The 22,626-nt window shown below is 37.4% G+C and overlaps 1 protein-coding gene across 1 annotated transcript; it reads left to right on the top strand.

The window, feature by feature from the left end:
- The first annotated feature begins 258 nt into the window (after positions 1–258).
- On the top strand, positions 259–17,297 carry LOC131693995 (vanin-like protein 1). The gene is made up of 5 exons (XM_058982322.1): positions 259–653; positions 15,426–16,216; positions 16,275–16,521; positions 16,579–16,880; positions 16,948–17,297. Exons 1-5 carry the CDS (start codon positions 549–551, stop codon positions 16,967–16,969), a joined length of 1,467 nt encoding a protein of 488 aa, XP_058838305.1. The 5' UTR covers positions 259–548; the 3' UTR covers positions 16,970–17,297.
- Positions 17,298–22,626: the final 5,329 nt, after the last annotated feature.

The raw sequence follows: 22,626 nt of genomic DNA, 5'->3' as shown, positions 1-22,626 counted from the left end.
GAGCAAACCACGCTGCCGTGCGGATGCTATGTTCCAACGAGTTCGCCAGTAAAATCAAGATAAAAACGGCAACAACTATTCGGGAGCATCCAATAATCATCCCTCGGCGACGTCGGCCCGGTCCTGAGAGAAAAGTCCGTGCAGTCCGGCTCTTCCCAGGTCGGCAACACTCGTAGTAGCAACAATCACCACGACATTTCGGTTCGATCGCAACAGCCAGAATCCGGTGCGGCTGGCCAAATCCTGAGGAGAACCGGTTTGGTCCACCGAGTACGTGATCAAGTTTCCGAACAAGGCGATCGAAACCTGTACAGCGGATCCGGATCTGCAAAGAAGACAGTATTACAGACCTCAATTGTTCAGACTGCCCGGGAAAGCAACCACAGCGCGGGTGGAAAACGGTGGGAAAACAACCGCCACTACCAATGCAACGGCAAAGCAGCAGATTCATTTGCGGCAACGGAGCGGTTATTGTGAAATTTCTCGGATCGAATATGTTGTGTCGGCGAACCATCTAGTCGCGGAAGAGCGCTGTGTATTTGTGAGGAATGACTAATTCGCTTAGGATAAATAAACTAGTGACGGTGTTCTGGAATAGGCAGCTCTCAAGCAATTCCCGGGGTCACATGATGACGACGGCCAACATCATTAAGGTGAGTGCACCTCTTTTTACCTCCTTCTAAGAACCATTTGTGTTTTGGGGCAATTTTGGGAAACGATTTGGGTAAAGTCAACTTTAATTTTACAACTCTTTTATAATCGACTAAATTCATGGCTTTTGTCCTATCGACAATAAATATAATCGCCAACATAGCCTGGACACTGCACACTTCCTTCTCTTTACTTCAATGCAAATTAATACTTTGAAATATTTACCTGTCTCATTCACGAATAGTATTCTCTTTTTAATTTTTTTGCTCTCTTTTTAAGAGTGACCTCATCTTAGTTTATTATTTCTAATTTCTAATCATGCGTTAAAATACTGGACCTGAAAATTCCATTCTGCACAAAAGCCCTCCACATAATTGTTTGTTAATTCTGTCATGCTTAAATCTCCCTCTATTAGTGTCGTTCATTATTATTAATTAAAGCAAACTTTTTAGACATGAATTTGAGACAAAATGTTTTAGTCACCCGTTTGTATTGAACCTTCTATAGTGCGTGGTCATTTGCGGCGAAATAAATATTTTTTTCCAGAATGCCGTGACCTAAAAGATAACTTTGAATTCCAAAACAAATTGAGCGTTCCAACTAATTAGAGTCCATAAATATAATAAAAATAACAGATAATCTTAAACGACACCGTCAAGAAAAGAAGAAACAGAAAAGAATTGAAATACTTAAAAGGGCATCGTATATTAATTAGCCATTCTTTAAATAATGGGGATTTTCCAAACATTTCAGAACTTTCTGAAACAATCATTCTCAAGTTCGTACACATCGTTTTATTCATTTACTTTATTTAATTTTTTTTATTTCATTCTATATACCAATTTTTTCAGTTTATTCATTTCATGAATTTTATTCGTTCTGTTCATTTTATTCATTTTGAATATATGACTAATTTTAATTTTATGATCATTTGATTTAAATCGTTTAGTTCACTCAGTAATATTTTTATTAATTGTGTTCATTTGAGTTCCTATTATCTGATTAATTCGTTTCATTCTTTGAATTCATTATGATTCAGTTCGTGCATTTTATTATTATCATTAATTTAACTTGTTTTATGTACTGTTTCTATTTTATTCATTTTTTCAGATAATACTTTTTATTCATTTTATTTCATTTTATTAATCTGACTAATATTTTCGGAGATTCATTTTGTTTATTTCATCCTAATTAAAAATTTGATACATATCAATTCATTCTTTCAATTTTGTAGCAATATTTTCATTTGGAACGACGAATTCATTTTGTTTTGTGTATTTTTTGATTCATTTTACCAATTCTATTTAGTTTGTTTAATTGATACAATTTATTTATTTTATTATCATTATTAATTTTTTGTTTTATTTATTTTATTCATATAAAAATAAATTTAGAGAAACGATTAACCAAAGAACAAATTCCATAAGTCGAATAAGTTCCATAAGACCATTTTCGAATATAGAACAATTGGATTTCACAATTTTTTAAGCGCATTGGATAATCGACGGATTCTAAGCACATCGATATCTGACAGATTTGCGGCTCAGTGCATTTAATTAGCGGGAACCAATAACAAACGGACTTTAGTCAGTTTTTTTCTGTGTGTTTCTAAAAATAATAGTTGGCGAAGGGAAAGTTAATCAAATTTAGTTCTTGGTTGATGATTTGATAGCGCTGATGAGGGTTAATCTGTTTTCCAAAGAAAATATTCTCCGGGTGAGGGTTTTTTGTTTCAATTGGCCCCTGTTACTAGCACGGAGCTGAACAAAGTAACTATTACAGTCAGTTCACGGAGCCTGCCCCCACATAACAAAGGCATTTCGAAACCATATCTTGCACTGTTACTTATTATAATTTTCTGTTATTTTAACTACTAACGAGAAACGAGACCAGTTTTATAATACAACTTACTACGAAAATTGCATTCTGTTATATTCTGTTATCATTCTGGCGAGGTAGTAGAAACCGACAAAAATCACAACTTTTTCTGTTCAAGATTTGAGGCTCGGTGCATGAAATTAGCGTCAACCAATCACCAACGAGTTCTAGTCGAGTGTTTTAAAATCTGGTTTAAATTTTTTGACCATCCACAAAATAATTGCCTCTGCTAGTAGTACATAACGACAAAGACTGATTAATCAACCAGCCGTGCGCAGCTCACAAATATTTCCTCCTCGGTATTGCACACCCCTTTGAGGAGACGCTACGTTCGCTTCAAACAGCTCTATACGAATGATAATCAAAATGAATCTGTAGCGGATCTTTGGGACTGTGAATCATTTAAATGTTATCAGTATTATCAGTAGAACTAGAAGTTTTTGAAATTAGTCTGAATGGATTTCGCTGGAGCAGTGCTGCTAGGAACAGTTATAGTTTGCTGTGAAAATTTAATTTTATCTTCGTTTTCTTGAAATGTTATTAAAAATTGATTAAACCTATCAATTTAGACTTTCATCGGCTAGCCTTTTCATGCAATTGCACTATTTTAAATATTCTAGGAGAATTGTATTGGTCATTGAAAGATGATAATTGAGCAGCTTCTTGCACTGCGAGAGAAGCACATATTTTGATTAATTAATTTGATTACCGTTTGGATTCAGTTGACAAACTTTGTTCAGCTCTGTATGGTTTTACTTAGGAATTTATAATCGTTTCCCTGACCATCGCTGAGCCACTCTAACAAAATTTATCTTTCTGAGCTCATCTAAATCCAATTTTTCATGTCGTGTGCCATTCCGGGTTAGTGGCGCTTCCGCTTGGCTTGGGCCGAACCCCCGGACAACCGCGACAATTGGATGCTCTTCTTCAATTGCCGATTCCGACTGCGTAACTCCTACGCTTCATCTGAGTCTACTGCTGTGTGATTAGGTATATATGCATACATGTACATATATGTATGGGTAGCACGACTCGGTTTGGTCCCAGCCGTTGTTTGGCAAATTGTCGTGCAGGTTTTTCAAATCACATGCGATTTCGAGATTGGTTTTTGCTTGGCTGCTAGACAGCATGATGTATGGGTTATTGGTATGTAGGGTGATGAGCCTATTTTGGCACCATTATGGAGAGGGTCGCACTATTTTTTGAACAACTTAAAAAGAAGCCATATTACCTATAACCTTTTTCAGAATAAAGTATCAGTGTACTGTTTCTTAAACATCTGTATAATGCTTATTTGGCAGAATTGTCTCAATTTTCAGCATAAATGAAAATAAATGTTCTATTCTGTGCATCTATTCCCACCTGAACGTTCCAATTATCGCCTCATGGGTGTGCCGATTTCCACCTCATCGAAAAACAATCTAGTTGAAACGCAATGCCTCATATTTCATTTGCGTCGATTCTAACTAGGTATCCAGATCATGGACGCCAACGCGTGATTTGTAAAATGAATCATTCTGCTTTTTTCAGCCGATCAAAACAAACGTAAACATCACGCACACGAAAGAAACTCATCAGCTGTTAATAGAAGAGCACCCAGAACTGCGCATGCAGGAAATAACCATGCGAAAGTTAACAACTGGAATATAAAGTTCACATCACACATTACTTCCTCCCGATCCAGATTGTATGTGCAGATGAAAATAAAATATCTGCGATCAACAATTAGTTGAATAACTTGAAATAATTGATTACTTATACCTGAAATTCCATAACATTATGTTTTCAAATTCATGTTTTGGTTTGGCCGCACTGGTGATTCTTTTCTGTATGATGGATGCAAAAAGTTGGTTTTGATTGTGGTAGTGTATCAGCAAAACATGCCTACAATAGGAACCCCCGTATTTAGTTTTATCCTATTATAACACTAGGCCTATTCTAGTGTTTGACGAGTGCTTTTAAAGTGAAATAATCGTAAAAAGGTTCTCCAGCTAAAATAAAGGTATGTATCAGTGCAATGTTTAGTATATTTGTGCTGGAATAACGAGATATGAGGCGGTAAATGCTGGCTCGAAAGTGTTTATTTTGCTAAGCGCCGTTGCGTCCTGTTTCGGTTCACTACGCGAGTGAGGCGGATCAGCAGATATTTCAATAAGGTGATTTTGTTTTAATTAAAAGTTGGATTTAGTGGATAGTTCTGAATACGTATGTGCACAACAAATAAAGAATATAACTTGAGCTTTTTTTGCACACCTATTTTAGCCAAATCCATATTGTCATTATCTCATATGCTTGGTTCGAAACCAAGGGGTACGAAATAGGGTCACAATAGGCTCTACTGCCATAATAGGCACATCACCCTATATGGTGAAGTCGTTGGGTGCGCGATGCGACGGTCGGACTTTTATTTTTATTTCCGACAGTCAGCTAAGTCAGTGAGTCAATTCGCTTTCTGTGGGGTAAACATCGTACGCGATTGCATGAGACGATAAAAATAAGTGCGGGGGAAGATCGGGACTGCACTTTTATTTTTGTTTTCAGATATAGAATGGTAGGGAAATTAATGCAGTTTCCTGAGTTCTAACAAATAATTTAAAGCACGAGGCAAAGTAACAAAATTTACATCACGAAATGATGAAATGATGGAAATATTACCTCGATTCATTTATATTACACGAAAATACAATAAGCGCGTTTGTTTCGGTTTGCAACGATATGTAATTACACTTGTAAAGATTTAATTTGATGGTCATTCTGGACTAAAATTACTGGTTTATGAATTTCAAAAAATAATCTTGAGATCATGTCATTTTTGAAGCTCAAGTGATCTGAGTTTCAGTGCACTAGGGAACTGGCGAATGTTTGAAAGGAAGAAAATATTTGGAGAGTGCTTCTCCACTTAATGGTTCAGAAAATATGAGCTTTCTATTTCTGATTCATTATATATAAGTTTTGATAGCCACCGATTAATACGGATGCCACAACAATCAAGAGGATCAATTCAGCATTAGAACTCAACCGAGTTGCAAAAGTTAACCCCGAAGTATTTTTATACGTCCACGTATAATAATTTTATAGGTGAATTATTCACCTTCAAGCTCACTTCCAATGGTTCGTTAATTTGTACTCTGCGTACGTAGGCTCTTTCTTCCATTGACCTATTATGACTTCCAGTTTGCCAATGGACTTTCTGCAACGAAATGCGAGAAAATACGAATCACTCAGCTGGAATGTTGATTTTTTTTCGCGCTATCAGGGATTTTCTAGCTTTCGTTTTTAATTTCTGTACCGTCCTTTGGCGTTGGTTTATGTCGAGTACTTTATGTGCTATACAGCCAAAAATATATTTTTTATTATGTAATTGCGCGAACCACCCCCAAGAAAACGGAAAATGACGGTAAACCTTTCGTTTACTGTGGCATACCATATGTAGGTGGGGTTCTTGCCCACGGTCTACCTGTCTAGGAGAACGAAGAAGTTTCGACGTTGAAATGAACGAAATGAAAAGTAAATAAATAATTACTGATTACTCTTTGGTTGGTCCGCCGAGAGGTTTTCGTTCTGGTGGTTGATAATAGGTAATGGTTATACCGCGTTCTCGGAAGCTTTCATAGTAATTCACGTAGGAAGTAGCAAGTGGCTGGTAAAGATATGTATACATATTTCAATTATGGAATGGAATGTAGTTCTTAATCGCAAGTCAGGCACTTATATATTGGCGGGTACGTGGAGCATTGGACTGATGTGTGATTATCTATGGAAATATTTGTTGATGTTTGTACCGCCCGAATGAATGAATGAAACTGATCCATTGCACTTGAGAAACGTGGGAATTATCTATTTCCCAGAAACTTTGATCGAATTAGATTATGCGGATAAATAGATCAAATATGTGAAAAGGCGGGATTGAAATTTATTTTTCTTCAAATTTATTTTTTCTGTTATCAGAGCTGAGTTATGCTTTGTCATCTCACCAAACCTATTGAAACTACAATCAGAAACTCTACAAAATTCGGAAATATCTACATGATAAATAATATTCAAAAAATAAAGTATATGAATAAAACAAATTGGACGAATTTTTAGAATTTTAGTTTCGGAAAGTCCTGAAATGTTTGTAAAAATCCCACTATTTGTAGGTTGGTTTACCAGTTTTTGAAGAAGTGGCTAAATAATATACAATGAATTTTCTACATAGTATTTTCATTCTATTCTGTTTCCATCTTTTCGTTTTCTTTCTTTCTTGACCTTATTGAAGGACCTTAAAATAAGTATCAGGAAACTGGAATGTCCAACTTAAATAAGGAAAGTTGAAGCCTTGGAACATTTTGTCCAAAAAATCTTCTGTATTTATCCCCACTATTATCCTTTAATCATTTTTATTATATGTACCTTTTTGAACGTTTATAATTCTCAGGAACAAAGTAGAGATAGATTCGTGGTCGAAAAAATTTAGATACATCAGACTTTTTGACATTTAGTCCAGAAACCACATTTTTCATCAAATGTCCAAAATTCATGATCACTTATTGTTTAATAGAGTTAGCAAATTTACTTTTATTTTGCTAGGATTCTCCACGTTCAACAAGGTACATTTAATAATATTTGATTAAAGAAAATTTGAGATATATGCATTAGAATTTGATAAAATTTAATATATATATATATATATATATATATATATATATATATATATATATATATATATATATATATATATATATATATATATATATATATATATATATATATATATATATATATATATATATATATATATATATATATATATATATATATATATATATATATATATATATATATATATATATATATATATATATATATATATATATATATATATATATATATATATATATATATATATATATATATATATATATATATATATATATATATATATATATATATATATATATATATATATATATATATATATATATATATATATATATATATATATATATATATATATATATATATATATATATATATATATATATATATATATATAAATTGTTTTATAGACGACAAAATGCTTTGGAACCCCAACTTTTCATATTCTGGTAAAGGTCGTACAGGTCCTTTCCAGTTCTGAGATTTTCTCATATGGTCAAGGCTCCGCAAATGGCAACCACAGGTGAAATTTTTTTATCATATTTTGCGTCAAACTGTTTTTCCGTATGTATATAACCTCTAATGTTAAACAAAATGAATTATGAGCCTAGACAAAAATTTCATGTCTGTCATTTATAAAAGTTTGTTGATGCTTCTTGCAAACCTGAAAATGACTAAAAGACTGCAAGGAGATAAAAAGGTAAACATAATCCATATTTTCAACTTTTTGGCTGAATCCACATTTTTCCATCGTAGTCTAATTTAAATTTGATGATATTGTTTGAAAATTTGAAATGAATATGAATTAATGCTTATTTTCAATTGTGAAGTAATGGAAAATAAATAATTTGTAACGTGACATAAAAAAATCGGAAAAGTTTTGTGGACCACACCAACAGCTTGCATACAATGTCTAACCTACATTTTTTCTTACTACTTTGAGTCTACTTTTTGAAACTGTATAGTGAAAACCTGAAAGTTTTATTCATTTTTGAGAAAACACAGTTGATCTCATGTAACGTGACAGATGTTTTCTGCTATAAAGCAATTGCATCAAGTTTGATTCAATTACGACAAAAATGGTGACCATCTTCGATTCTGATGAAACTTTTTACATTTCATCTCTATTGGAGACGAAGTATTTCGAATTGCTAAACAAACAATTTTTATTCAAGAGTAATATTTAAAAAGGTCGTATGAGATCCTGAACGCGCTACTTTCAAAATTTATTGTTCGAAAATCGCCATTTGTACAGCCAAACTATATGATTGCGAGTTCTAGGGAATTAATTTTTCTGTGTGAATATTTTTTGGTGAAATTTTTCAAAAAGAAAAGACAAAAAAAGTTGAAAAGGCATAATTTCAAAAAACAATGATTTTTTTGCTAACGCAAGCCTAAAAATAGAAGAAACAAAAATTGCATTATTAAGAAATTATTGGTAAGAAAGCATTTTTCACAACGACTTTAAGCATGCTTCTAAATTTCATAATATTTTCCAGTCATGAATATAATTTTCTTATACAATATTAATATAAAATAAAATAAAATATCATTTCGAAACAAAATGCTCTTAAGAAAAATTTTCCGAATCATTATTTTTTTTTAAATATCCATAGTGAAAGTACGCCCTTTTAATAAGTTACTCACAAATATTAAACGCTAAAAAACATAACGCGTTTCAAATTTAATCAAATAAAAAAGGTTTAAAATATAATTGCATTGTGGAGAAACTAACAATAAATATTTTATAATAAAAACATGAAACATATTTCAAAAATCTTTTAATTTTTAATTTTTATTATATTTTTTTCTGTAAATAATTTAGTTAAAGAAAGTTCTTCAAAATATTTTTCCAATTCAAAATACTCAAGAAAAATTGTCCTTAAAAATGCAGATGTTTTTAAGTAATTTTAGATTTTCTTTCGACATAATGTATTATTGCGCGAAATTACGACCTTTTCATAAGTTATTCACGTTTGTTCATCAAAACCAATATGTTTTTCAAAATAAACGTGAAATTTTCCGTTACTACTCAGTTCCCAAATCAAGGATGATCTGTGTATGACTATCTCGATATGCTTGCTTCAATAAAAATACAGAACTGTAACGTGACAGATTCTGGTTGTAACGTGACAGATCATTGAGAACACTCCATAAAATCGAAAAAAAAAATTTCTTCAGGAAAACTATATTTCAAAGCCTTCTCTGTTTTCCAAGCTTCAACATAAAACTGTGTTCATGCAAATTTGGGGTCAACGGAACAGACTTTTTCAATTTGATCGGGCAATCTCCAAACTCACTGCGACAATTGTGTAACGTGACAGACGTATCAAAATGACAATGAAGCGAAAACCGTTCATGATAGAAAATAACTTTCTGTAGAAAAAATGTGCGGCTTAGTGACCTTAATAATGTGCAATTGTGATAGAATCTGATTTTATCGTAGATAAAAATATTTTTTGTACGAAATGTCCCAAAACTCCACTTATTTTTCGAGAAACTTTATTATATCCATTAAATGCTAAGAAAGTTTTTTTTTGTAAAAAGGTATAAATTGTAATTTTCCGAGTGCTACTGCATAAGTTTTAAGTTTTAACATATTTTTTTCCTCATATTTTCCCAAAGTGCCATTTTCCAAAGCTTCAAACAAAGTGGGCGGGGGTCTAAAATTGTCTAAGATCTATGGCATCCGAGCATACTTTGACGCTTGTCGCAATATGAAGAGCGGAACCTTGAGATAAGTAGGCATCATGACATGTCTTAGGGGATAAAGTGAACAGGTGGTAGTGGGGGCAATATGGATCATCTTGGCACTCCAAGAACCTCGAAAATAGTGGGAATGCAAACTTCAAGCTGCTATACCGTCACTGTTCTTCAACAAATCATAAAAATGTTAATACCCATGGATGACCTCAAGTTTGTATATGTGGGGCCCTATTCTCACAGTCACGTCACCTAGTGACTAGAGGGAAATTTTGTTCTAGTCACTAGGTGACGTGACTGTGAGAATAGGGCCCGTGTTTAGATGTCACAAGATTGAAAATCGTAATGTTACGATATGAAAATTCAATTTTACCGTGACAATTTTTTTTGACACACAATATTTCCTGTGTGTATGCAATGCTTATGTTACACTGAGACATCAGCATTGCTCGAAAAATGCAATTCAGTGCTATGCATTGCATTCATACATAACATTTTGTATAAAAAAACATTGTCAGCAGAAGATGTTCATTTTACCATCACCACATGTTAACTTTACCCACAAGCTTTAATTATGTCTTATTTTGGGACATGCTTGGAAGTCAAAAATAATGTTTAAAAAATGTGTTTATGTCGATGAGCACAACACATGTCTTAAAAGGAGCATATCAGATGGTTGTAGCATCTAAATCATTAACGTGGTGCTACAAAATAAAAAATGAATGTACTTAAAGTGGTCTGTTAAAGGTTGTAGATCTCGTCAAATACGACACAAAACCACGTTTTATTAGTTGAATATACCCTCAAAATCTTGATTTATGGCAAAAACAAACTATTTTGCAGGATTTTATTTTCCGTGCGGTCATTTTTCCACCGATTTTAAATTCTCTAAGTGTTTTGGAAAGAAGAAGAAATGACCTTTCTAATGATTGCATGTTATGGTCTTTTGTTAACCCATTCATGCCCATGTTGTTTGTGGACAACAACGTTTTTAAACAGCTATAACTTTTGATTGAGGTGAGATTTGCTCACCAAAACAATTAAGGCTAATAAATGAGACTATTGGCTTTCATTTCAGTATTAACACCTACAAGGATCAGCTCTAGAACTGAAGTTATTGCAATTAGTCTGATTGAATTCCGATGGAGCAGTGCTGCCAGGAACACTTTACGTTGATGACGAAAAATGAATTTTTCACATAACTTCGTTATGATGCAATATTAGTGAAAAATGATAAAACTTATCAATTTAGACTATTTTTGGCTACGTTTTCCAAGCCATTGTACTATTGTGAATATTCTAGGAGAATTGTAGTGAGCATTGGAAGGTAAAAATTTCGCAGCTTCTAGCACTGCAAGAGAAGCACCTACCTTTATGAAAAAAAGTTTTTTCGAGTTTCTTGACCCCACCGTTTTCAAGAAAAATAGTTTTGAAACGCTACATGCACTAGAAAAAAGTTGGGCATGAAAGGGTTAAGAGTACTATGCGGTTTTTGGATAACAATATAAAAGTACCTGTTATTTTGCGATTTTTTCATTAAAAATATCAAAATTTCTTTACATTTTTATTAAGAAGCGTCTTTGTTCAGATAGAAATTTGGCGAGAACATTTAATTCCGTATCCAACAACCTATTTATGAGCAAAATCGGTTGAAAAATGGCAGTTATATTTTTTTTCCAAATTTGAAATTTGCTCGCATGAACTCTTAAGCGGTTAGTGAGTGTCTTGCACTATAAGATGCCATAATTATATATTCCGTTATTATTCTAATTCCCACTTTAAAAATTCACACACATACTTTTGAGTGTATACGTTACGTAACGGAAGATATAATTATGGCATCTTATAATGCGAGACAATACCTCACTAACCCCTTAAGAGTTCATGCGAGCAAGTTTCTAATTTGGAAAAAAATTAATAACTTTGCCATTTTTCAACCGATTTTGATCATAAATAGTTCGTTGGATGCGAAATTGAATGTTGTTTCTAATTTTTTATTAAAACAGAGACGCTTCTTAGGGAGAATGTTCAGCAATTTTCATAATTTTAATGAAAAAATCATAAAATTAAGGATATTTTCATATTGTTGTCCCAAAACCGTAAAGTAGCATACTGTTGAAAAGGTATTTTTTTCTTCTTTTCAGAACACTTAAAAAATTGAATTCAGTTGAAAAATGACCGCATAGAAATTCTTTAATGCCGAAAGTCCCGAAAATTAGTTTTTTTTTGCCAAAATCAAGATTTTGAGGGTGTACAACATTTTTCAAACATTGTTTTGTGTTGCATTTTACGAGGTTTTCAACCTATACTAGGTCACTTGAAAAGTACAAAACCACTGTAGCACCGTGTAATTAAAATTCTCCTAAATCTCGCAAAAGAAATCAAATTTTCGCTAGAAGTTTGTGATTCAAAAACTTTAGTTACTTTAGATGATGCCGCTAGTATAATATGAATGTGAACCATATGAGAAAGCTATTCTCTTAATACTAAGCGGATTACTTAAAGACCTGTGTATTCATACACCACCACACATCCAACTCACGGTTGAACGCAACGCTTAATCCATGGAGCAGATACCTTATTTTGGAAAAAATGCATAAATCTTTAAAGTGAACTGACACACTGACACGTAGATGTTTTCATACCACGATATTCAAAATCGGTTTAGATTTGCACTTAAAAGGCCAGCAAAGTAATTCTCTTAATTAAACGGTTTCATTTTTAGCTATTGTAATAGGGTAAGTGAAAAACAAAAATATCAAGAGTTTAATATCTCCGCAGCTCGTGAACGGATTTTTACAATCAAACGTTTGTAGGAAAGGCATTTTTGTAAGATTAATATTCATATGCATGTAGCGTGACGAAATTGTTTAGTTTAAAAGATATATGTCAAAAACAAGATTGACAAAATTATCCATGTCTCAGAAACTAAATAACATAGCCTAAAACGGAAACTAGTCTCGTTCAGCCATTGCTGAGACAATTACATGGGCCTCGAAAATCGTTTTCAATGTTTGAATCAATTCTATACATTTCTTTTAGAAGTAAAAAGATGTGATGCTCGAGTAAGAAAACACCCTGATTACGACTACAATCCGGAACGATAAGATCAGTTATGAAGCTTGATAGTGCGATAATAAACAAGGATGCAATGTTTTTCGCGTACACATGAACGAAAAGCAAAAACTCTGGGATTTGATAAAAGATGCATATTGTTAGCTGATTTGCCGAACCTAGCTCAGTTGTCTATCATTTGCACCCGGCTAAGGACCTGATTGCTTGTTTGGTCGCTGAAGCTCCACAAAAATGAAGATAAGAGCTGTCATATTTTGTATTGCTTATTATGTAGCGGTCAGTCAGCAGGTATGGATGGCTTTGTATGGAATTTATTTTTGCCTTTCTCATATAGAAAGGTTATGCAATCACTCTGAAAAACGCCAACCTAATCCCGGCCCGGAGGGCCGAGTGTCATATCCCATTCGACTCAGTTCGTCGAGATCGGAAAAAGTCTGTATGTGTGTGTGTATGTATGTATGTGTGTGTGTATGTGTGTGTGTATGTGTGTGTATGTGTGTGTGTATGTGTGTGTGTATGTGTGTGTATGTGTGTGTGTATGTATGTATGTGCGTATGTGTCAAATAATGTCACTCATTTTTCTCAGAGATGGCTGGACCGATTTGCCCAAACTTAGTCTCAAATGAAAGGTGCAACCTTCCCATCGGCTGCTATTGAATTTTGGATCGATCGGAATTCTGGTTCCGGAATTACGGGTTTCAGAGTGCGGTCACACAGAAATTTCTCATATAAACTATAGGAAAAATTAAAAATAGAATTTTTATTTTTGATGCTAAATGTGTTCAAGGTGCATGAAACGTCGAGATTTGATGCAAACTCGAAAAAAAAATTTGACTGCGATTCACTTTTTTGGATTTTGGCACATTTTTGCCTTTCTCATATAGAAAGGTTATGCAATCACTCTGAAAAACGTCAACCTAATCCCGGCCCGGAGGGCCGAGTGTCATATCCCATTCGACTCAGTTCGTCGAGATCGGAAAAAGTCTGTATGTGTGTGTGTATGTATGTATGTGTGTGTGTATGTGTGTGTGTATGTGTGTGTGTATGTGTGTGTATGTGTGTGTGTGTGTATGTATGTGCGTATGTGTCAAATAATGTCACTCATTTTTCTCAGAGATGGCTGGACCGATTTGCCCAAACTTAGTCTCAAATGAAAGGTGCAACCTTCCCATCGGCTGCTATTGAATTTTGGATCGATCGGAATTCTGGTTCCGGAATTACGGGTTTCAGAGTGCGGTCACACAGAAATTTCTCATATAAACTATAGGAAAAATTAAAAATAGAATTTTTATTTTTGATGCTAAATGTGTTCAAGGTGCATGAAACGTCGAGATTTGATGCAAACTCGAAAAAAAATTTGACTACGATTCACTTTTTTGGATTTTGGCACATTTTTGCCTTTCTCATATAGAAAGGTTATGCAATCACTCTGAAAAACGTCAACCTAATCCCGGCCTAAATTTTTTTTTCGACTCGTTTAGGGTTTCTGGATTTTAACAGGGGCGTAGTTGATGGTTTTTCGGAGAGGGGTTACACCCCCCATCTACTGTTCGCGCCCCTCCTTTAAAAATCTCCTTAAATCACCCCTCAGACCACCACCCCATCCAGCCCTCATACTCCTCCCTTTCAACCCCATCATCTTTAAACCACCACTATATCACAAAGCATACCAATTTAAGCTGGGGAGTCGTTCGTTCATGGGACTTTCGCCCTCTTCACATACCCAGCCCCGCATGACAAAATGAGTTAGCAAGCAGATAACATTGATCTAATGCTGATTAGGCTAATGGAGTATGATATTTTTTTGTTTCAAGTGTTTCACCGTCGACACGTAGCTCATCAAGTTCGTGGCTGGCATGCCATTGTGTATAAGTGCAAAGTGTACTAAGAATGTAATGGACATTTCCACGATTATGTTGAACATAAAAAGCCTCCGTGCCATAGTTTAGAGAAATGAGAAAGGCACAATTGCACCGCTAGGTGGATTAAAACAGGTTTTTTAGACTGTCAAACAGGAAATATGGAAGGCGGCGCCGGTGGGTGAGTGGTAAGCGTGACTTACCCTAGTTGGTTTTGGTTCAATCCTAGCCGAGGTCGTTGAAATTTTTCTGAGGTGAAAAAAGTTGATTGGTCGAAATATAGTCTAGATAATGGAGTCACCTTTCTGGCGTTGGTGTTTGGCCTCGTAGCGGAAATAGGCCGATGGAAAATAAGAAGAATAAGAAAAAGAAGACAACGAAGAAGAGGAGTAAGGAGAAGAAGGAAACATGAAAGGGCTATTAATCCAACATTCATCCCAATGAGCAGCACCTGGCACATATTTGTAATTTTATGTACATCAAACAACTCCAGAACTGATCAGTAATTTTCACTACATAGAGCATTTAATTACGATTGAGCAATAATAGGGACTGAGATTATTAATGGCTCAATTTCCCTTTCAGTCAGACAAATCTAATCATTTATTCATATGATTGCAGTTATCTGCTCCCTCCGATGACCATTACTGGGCGGGAGTTGTGGAGTTCAGCTACAAAGAAAAAGAAACCGAAGCCCCCGATGTCAATACCGCAAAAAATCTCGACCGATACATTCAGCTTATCAATTCCACGGAAGCGGATCCGGTAGATATCATGGTCTTTCCGGAGTACGGATTAAACGCAATTGAAACAGCGTCGTTTGTTCCCGCTCCTTCTGAACGCATCGCTCCCTGCAATAACTATGAGTATGAGGCTATTGTTCGTGATTTGTCCTGTGTTGCCAGAATGCGTAAAAAGTATTTGGTTGTCAATCTAGTAGAGAAGGCGCTTTGTCCTGAAGATAGCGATTGGAGGGTATGCGCAGCCGATGGACTGTATCGCTTCAATACGAACGTAGTGTTTGACCGAAACGGGTTTGTCATCGCACGTTACCGGAAGTACAATCTTTTCGATGAACCCGGTATAAATACGACCGCTTGGGCGGAAGCGGTACGCTTTGAAACGGATTTCGGAGTCACATTTGGCACGTTTACCTGTTTCGATTTAATGTTCGAACAACCAGCTCTGAGCCTAATCCGTGATGGAGTAACCGATATAATTTTCCCAACTATGTGGTTTTCGGAGTTACCTTTCCTAACCGCTGCGCAGATTCAGCAAGCATGGGCGTACCAGAACAATGTTAACTTTTTGGCATCGGGTACCAGCTATCCGGAAATTGGAAGCACCGGAACCGGAGTGTTTGCTGGAAAACGTGGACGAATCGTAGCCGTTATGAACTACCAAGCAGATGTGTGAGTAACTGACCACTATTTTCTGTTTTTTCGATAAACCAAATTTTATATCTTGCAGGAAGTTGTACGTAGCTCAGGTACCGAAGATAGACAGACCGGAAGCTACCATAGTAAAACAACCCATCGTGAAGTATGACCCGTCCGCAATGAAAACCCTAGATTTGAAACGTGACTTTATCGATGTTTACGAAACCGTCAATCTTCCTTTGGAGAGCAACAACGATTACAAACTAACGTTGTGTCAAAATCTACTTTGTTGTAATTTCACTCTCAACTATACTGTCACTTTACCGACGTCTAATCAGGTGAGTCCAATATCCGTCAATTGTTTAGAGATGCAACTAACCATCGGTATTATACAGCAATTCTATCGCTACCGGTTGGCAGTGAACGATGGAATGCGTACGTTTGGTGGTTTTGCGGACGGTAACATTACTACTTGTGCCATCTTCGCCTGCACGGGAGACAAGCTGGAGTCCTGTGCGACGCGTTTCGATAATCCTTCTGCTACAGTTGAGGCTATGCAATTTAATTCAATCGATTTGCATGGAGTCTTTCCAAGCGGCGAAGGCGTGCTCCTGTTGCCGAACAGTGTTGACATGAGTATTATGCCCCTGGAAGTGGACGAGTTCGAGTACAGTGAGCGGCAGTTTGTTCAAGATTCGTAAGTTGCGATTGAAGTGTCATTCGTAGAGTGTTTTGTATTTACTAACTTCCCGTATATGTTTTAGTGAGCCTTCCCGATCAGAATGAAATAACAAGATTATAACAGAACACATTTTTTGTAACATGTTGTGTTGTAAATTAGGTCTCGTTAGTAGTTAAAATAACAGAAATTTATAACAAGTAACAATGCGAGATATAGTTTTGAAATATTTCTGTTATGTGCTTCTGATCGGGTTATGTAGAAATTCGTCACACACTGATTAGTCCTCGATCGGATCTGTTTACGTTTGCCATTTGGGGTCGCAAATTCGTCTATGTCGGCAGCGCAACCAGTGTCACGGTGGTCAGTGTTATATTATTATTATTAGCTGGTCTTTGCTCTATTGTGTTAAATTGATTGCCTTGACCGTTTTAAATTAAGAGTATATTTCAACAATAAATCATTATTGAATAAATGTGTTTTTGTTCTTAACAAAAAATCCCAGAAAAATAGACGCATATTTGTGAAACTCTGAGTGAAATCATTTTCGGAAACATTGTGTTCGGGATAACACCTCTGGCACCACTGTCGTCGAACGAAATAAAAGAATGACGTTAGAAATGTCAACGTGCTGTCGAACGAGCCAAAAATAATTACAATTGTCATCATATAGATACCGTTAGATTCATATATCAATACCGTTAGATTTTCGGATTGGGCAAACACGCTGAAGAAGCTTTCTAGACAGCAAAAGGAAATTTCGAAAGTTGTGAGAGGAGATAGTTGGAGGAAGGAAAATAGTTGGACGTGAATTAGGAAAAGGGATAAAAGCTATCTGCAGGAGGAATCGAGAAGGAACTAACCGTAAGTTTTGGATTGTGAATTTATTTAAAATTTGAAACGTCTTAAGTACACTATTGCAGTTTTGTTCTGCCGCTGCTGTTGTTGTACAAAGGCCAGATACAAAAAGTTTCTCTGGAAGGAATCCGAACGAAATCAAAAGATTATCGGACCGGATTAAACCTCAAAAGATGGCTTCCAATGCTTTGACGGAAAAGGTAGTAGAGGTTCTAGCTACATGCGTGATATGTGGAGGTCCGGAAGAAGAGGATTACCACATGGTAAGCTGCAACGATTGTACATTATGGGGCTCATTTTAAGTGTGCGGGAGTCACGGACGAAGTGAGAGACGTGGATTGGTTTTGCCCAACGTGTACCAAATCCAGAGAAGCACACTTGCGTTTTCCGAGGACAAGAAAGGTTCTAAGAAAGGCTCTTCGAAAAGAAAAACGGACTCGGTTCGAGGTGCAGGTTCTACTGTTGGCCAGCATGTGGAACAGCTGAAAATGGAACAAGCAGCGAGGGAGAAGGAATTCTCAATGCAGATAGCACTTCGAGCGAAACGTATAAAGATGAACAAATGTTGGATGGAAAAGCAATTACAGATGGAAATTGATATGCGCGAACGGGAACTCAAGATGGAGCGGGAGACGGACATGACGGACTCGCCAACAATTAGCACAAAGAAGGTTCAGAGTTGGCTCTCAAAGCAGGAGCAGAAGGAGGTCAAGCCTACGGGAGATTTTCGGGGAGCGTACCCGTAAGGAACGAAATCGACTCACGAAGAACAGGACGATAATGTTTCACTTGAGTCCCACGATGATCAAGAGGGATCGGATGAGGAATGCGCGGATGAGGAAAGCGCGGATGAGGGAAGAGCGGATGAGGAATGCGGGGATGAGGAATGCAATTCTACTCAGCAAAATTTGGAGAAAAACAAGGCAGCGGACCCAGAAGCAACCGTGGTCACGTCGAGAAATGTAGGGCATAACGGGCTGACGCAGCGAATAGTCAGAGTGACGAAAGAGCAACTGGCTGCCCGGCAGGCTATTTCGAAACACCTTCCAACGTTCAGAGGTGAACCAGAAGTGTGGCCGCTGTTCATCAGCAGCTTCAAATACACCACCGAAGCTTGTGGATTTTCGAACATCGATAATCTTAAACGTTTTCAAGACAGTTTGCAGGGGGACGCCCTTGAAGCCGCCAGAGGCAGATTAGTACTTCCAGACTCGGTACCAGACGTTATTAGAGATCTGCGAAATCTTTTCGGAAAGCCCGAAAAGCTGCTGAAAACGTTGTTGATGAAAGTGCGCAATGCTGCGTCACTCAGAAGCGACCATTTGGAAATGTTTATTCGTTTCGGAATTACCGTGAAACAACTTTGTGATCACCTAGAGGCAGCTCAACTGAACGACCTGGAAAGAATTATTCAGACAGACGAAACGCACGGCTGGTGAGCACGGACTGTCCAAGATGCAGTTTGGATTTTGCAAAGAAGTATCGACATTGGAGGTAATTCGGACAATGATCGGGAGTGCTGAGAAGGCATCTAAACAGAAGCCAAGAGGAGATCGATACTGCGTTGTAGCGACGATAGATGTGAATAATGCATTTAACACCGCCAGCCGAGCGCTGAACCATGCTTGAAGAGCTACTTCCAGAACACAGTGCTGCTGTACGGGACGAGCGAAGGGCAGTAGTCAATGCGAGTCACAACCGGCGTTCCTAAGAGCTCCATGCTCGGTCCAATTCTTCGGAACGGGATGTACGATGAGGTCTTGACACTGTGGCTGTCCAAGATATTTAAGGTTTCGTGGACGACGTGTCACTAACGATGATGGGTATGACACTAGATGAAGGAAGGTGTCGCTGACGAAGACAATAGACCCCATTGAGAACTGGATGAACGGGATCAAGCTTCAGATAGCTCATTGTAAGACGGAGGTGTTGTTGGTCAGCAACTGCAAAGCGGTTTATTGGATGCAGATTGACGTTGGAGGGCACGAGTGCAGCATTGTATTGAAGCGTTCACTGAAGCAGTAGGGAGTGATAATCGACGACCGGTAGAACTTCAACAATTACGTCGACTACGCCCGCGAAGAGTCGGCGAGGGCAACGAACGCAATAGCGACCATCATGCCAAACGTCGGCGGCCCGAGAAGGGACCATTCATAAATTACGTAACGCGAAAGTTGCCCAAAATTGACTCCCTCCTCCCCCCATGTAACAAATTGTCACAAATTTAGTTATCCCCCCTCCCCTATTACGTAACAAATTCCTTGAAAATTTTTTTTTTCTTCAATGAAAACATGTTACGTAGCGATCTAGCTTACTCCCCCTCCCCCCTATGTCACAATATGTAACAACTTCTCGAACCCCCTCCCCCCCTCCCCTAAAAGCGTTACGTAATTTATGAATGGTCCCGAAGCAGTCAGTCATCGATACTGCGATGTGGGGTTCCTGCCTGGAGTAGGGCGCTGAAAACCAAGCGAAACCGCTGAAAGGTGAACACGACGTGGGTCAATTAAACGCACGGAGAGGTGAACTTCCACATGACACAGCTCCTCTCGGGCCATGGCTGTTTCAGGAAGTATATTCATCGGTTCGGGCATGCAACGTCACCATTGTGCCCGGAGTGTGAGAACGTCGAGGAAACACCGGAGCATGTCGTCTTCGAATGTCCGAGGCTCGAAGCGACGTGCAGAGAGCTACTTGAAACAGGAGGACCAGACATCAACCCGGATAATGTCGCCTACAGAATGACAAGCGACATAAACATGTGGAACGCGGTCGTACAGATCATGACTGCCTTACAGCGGAAATGGCGTGATGAAGTAATGAACAGCGAGCAACGCTTTCGGGGGAGCAATCACCGCTGGAAAACTGCCGAGCATTAGTCAAGTAGACTGCGACGAGTATGGTTCTTCGAATCGGATGCCACGCTCCATCCGGAATCGCCGGATCGACCACGGCACTCTACCGGTTGGCCCTATAGAAATATTGCGAAAACCAACGAAGAATCGGTATCGGGTGCACTTTTTCCGCAGGGAACTCTCCGTCGGCGTAAGCTAGATTCACGGTCGGGAACTAAACTAAGTAGACCGCGACGAGACGCCATCAGTCGCGGGTCGTCGGGCACCAGCGAACCGGACGCCCTGTTCCACCGAAATCGCCGAACTAACCTCAGCACCTAGCTGATTGGTTCGGTTTCGGGAGAACGTCTCTCGCCGGACAACTTTCCGTTTGAGTAGGCCAGGTCCATCGTCGGGGACTAGACCGAGTAGTTGGCATTCAAGTCGGGAGCTCAACGAGGAAGTGGTATTAAACGAACAAGGGAGTCGATTCCGGAGATACGCATTGAAGTGTACGGTCACATAGCAAATTCCCATATAAACTGGTAACTCCATGGTGTCCGAATAATGCAATACATATGTAATACAACATTTCTTGGATTTGCGTGACTAGATCACTATTGATTGTAGCTTTGACCACATTGGCCGCCTATAGCGGTTCTTGATGTCCCCGGGGATTTTTCCAAATTCCTAAGATATGTCACACATATATTCCAGCTAACTCTTTAACGATTTTTACAAACTTGATTCCAAATGATAGATTTAATATTACCATTGGCTTCTATTGAATTTCATTGTTCTGAATTCTGGTTCCAGAGATACAATTTGGTTATTGCGGTCGCATAGGATTTTCTCATATAAACCGGTACAATCATAATACCTTATATGTTAAAAATCTATTGAAATGAACATTAAATTACTTCGATTTGCAGGCCTAGGCCACTGATGGCGAGTCAGAGATGGTTGGAATATATTTTTCACTATCGATAATTCTGGAAGTACCGGGATCAGGGCATATTGCAGAATTAAAGCAACTCGGCAATAACTGAAGCAATTTTCACTAACCTAATATCAAATGGAAGGTATATTGTGTAGTTGGATGTTGCAGCCTCCCATCTCCCCTTCCCCCATCTTCCTGTCACCCTCTCACCGCCTAACTCCCCCTCTCTCAGACCAACCTCAAGCCCGCATTCTCTACATCCACCCAGTGTACCAAAATATGTTAGGCAGTTCCCGAAGTATCCCCTACCCTTCCACTAATCATCCCCCCCATTCCCAACCACGAATTTGAAAATATGTTAACATAAAGACAATATTAAACTCACGCTGATTAAGCTAATTAAGTATTATATTTTTTTTCAAGTGTGTCAGAGCTGACATGTTGCTAATTAGGTTCGTGGCAGTCGTGCACTTATATATTTACTTACCAAGTGCAGGGATTGTAATTCTCTCTCACTCACGCGAGAAGTAGCTTATCCGATGCCTAACTTTTCCGAGATAAGATGAGTCGCAAAATTCTCCGTCTCCACAAATAGCGTGAGAATGATTTTCCGGATAAAATTTATTTGATTTTTTCCTCCTCGCCGGAGAAGGTGACAAGATTTTAATTTCGTGGAAATCAATAAAAACTTCAAAAAATACACTTAATTACAAAGAAAAGCGGCGAAGAAGTATGATAGACTTGTTTTATCGTGTTTTGGAATAACGACAGCAAAGCAGGGAACGCAAAAAGGATACCGTGATAAACTCATTCACTCATTCTCCGGCTGTTTTATTTATCCGGAGAAATAACACGTTGTATTTATCCGGAGAAGTTGTGTGAGTGCCAATAACTTTTCGTGTGAAAATGTGAGTTTTTATTGTCGCAGTAGTAAACTATCCGGGCGCATTTACTCATTTGAGCGATAAATGCAATGCCTGACCAAGTGTATTAAGAATGTAGAAGACTTTTCCACAATGTTATATTGTACGTAACCAGCTATCAAATCATAGCTTTGATGAATGAGAAAGACAAAATTGCACCACATGGTTGATTGAAACAGGTTTTTATATTTGTTATAATAATCAACCAA

Source organism: Topomyia yanbarensis, chromosome 3 (assembly GCF_030247195.1).
Source record: "Topomyia yanbarensis strain Yona2022 chromosome 3, ASM3024719v1, whole genome shotgun sequence".
Taxonomy (NCBI): domain Eukaryota; kingdom Metazoa; phylum Arthropoda; class Insecta; order Diptera; family Culicidae; genus Topomyia; species Topomyia yanbarensis.
Note: the sequence above shows the minus strand (reverse complement) of the source record. Positions and strands in the feature narration are given on the sequence as shown.

Bases quoted from the DNA above. Each gene is read 5' to 3' on its own strand.
- LOC131693995 (XM_058982322.1), top strand. From the start codon at position 549: ATGACTAATTCGCTTAGGATAAATAAACTAGTGACGGTGTTCTGGAAT. The intron at 16,217-16,274 runs GTGAGTAACTGA...TATATCTTGCAG, and splicing joins ATGAACTACCAAGCAGATGT to GAAGTTGTACGTAGCTCAGG. The intron at 16,522-16,578 runs GTGAGTCCAATA...GGTATTATACAG, and splicing joins CTTTACCGACGTCTAATCAG to CAATTCTATCGCTACCGGTT.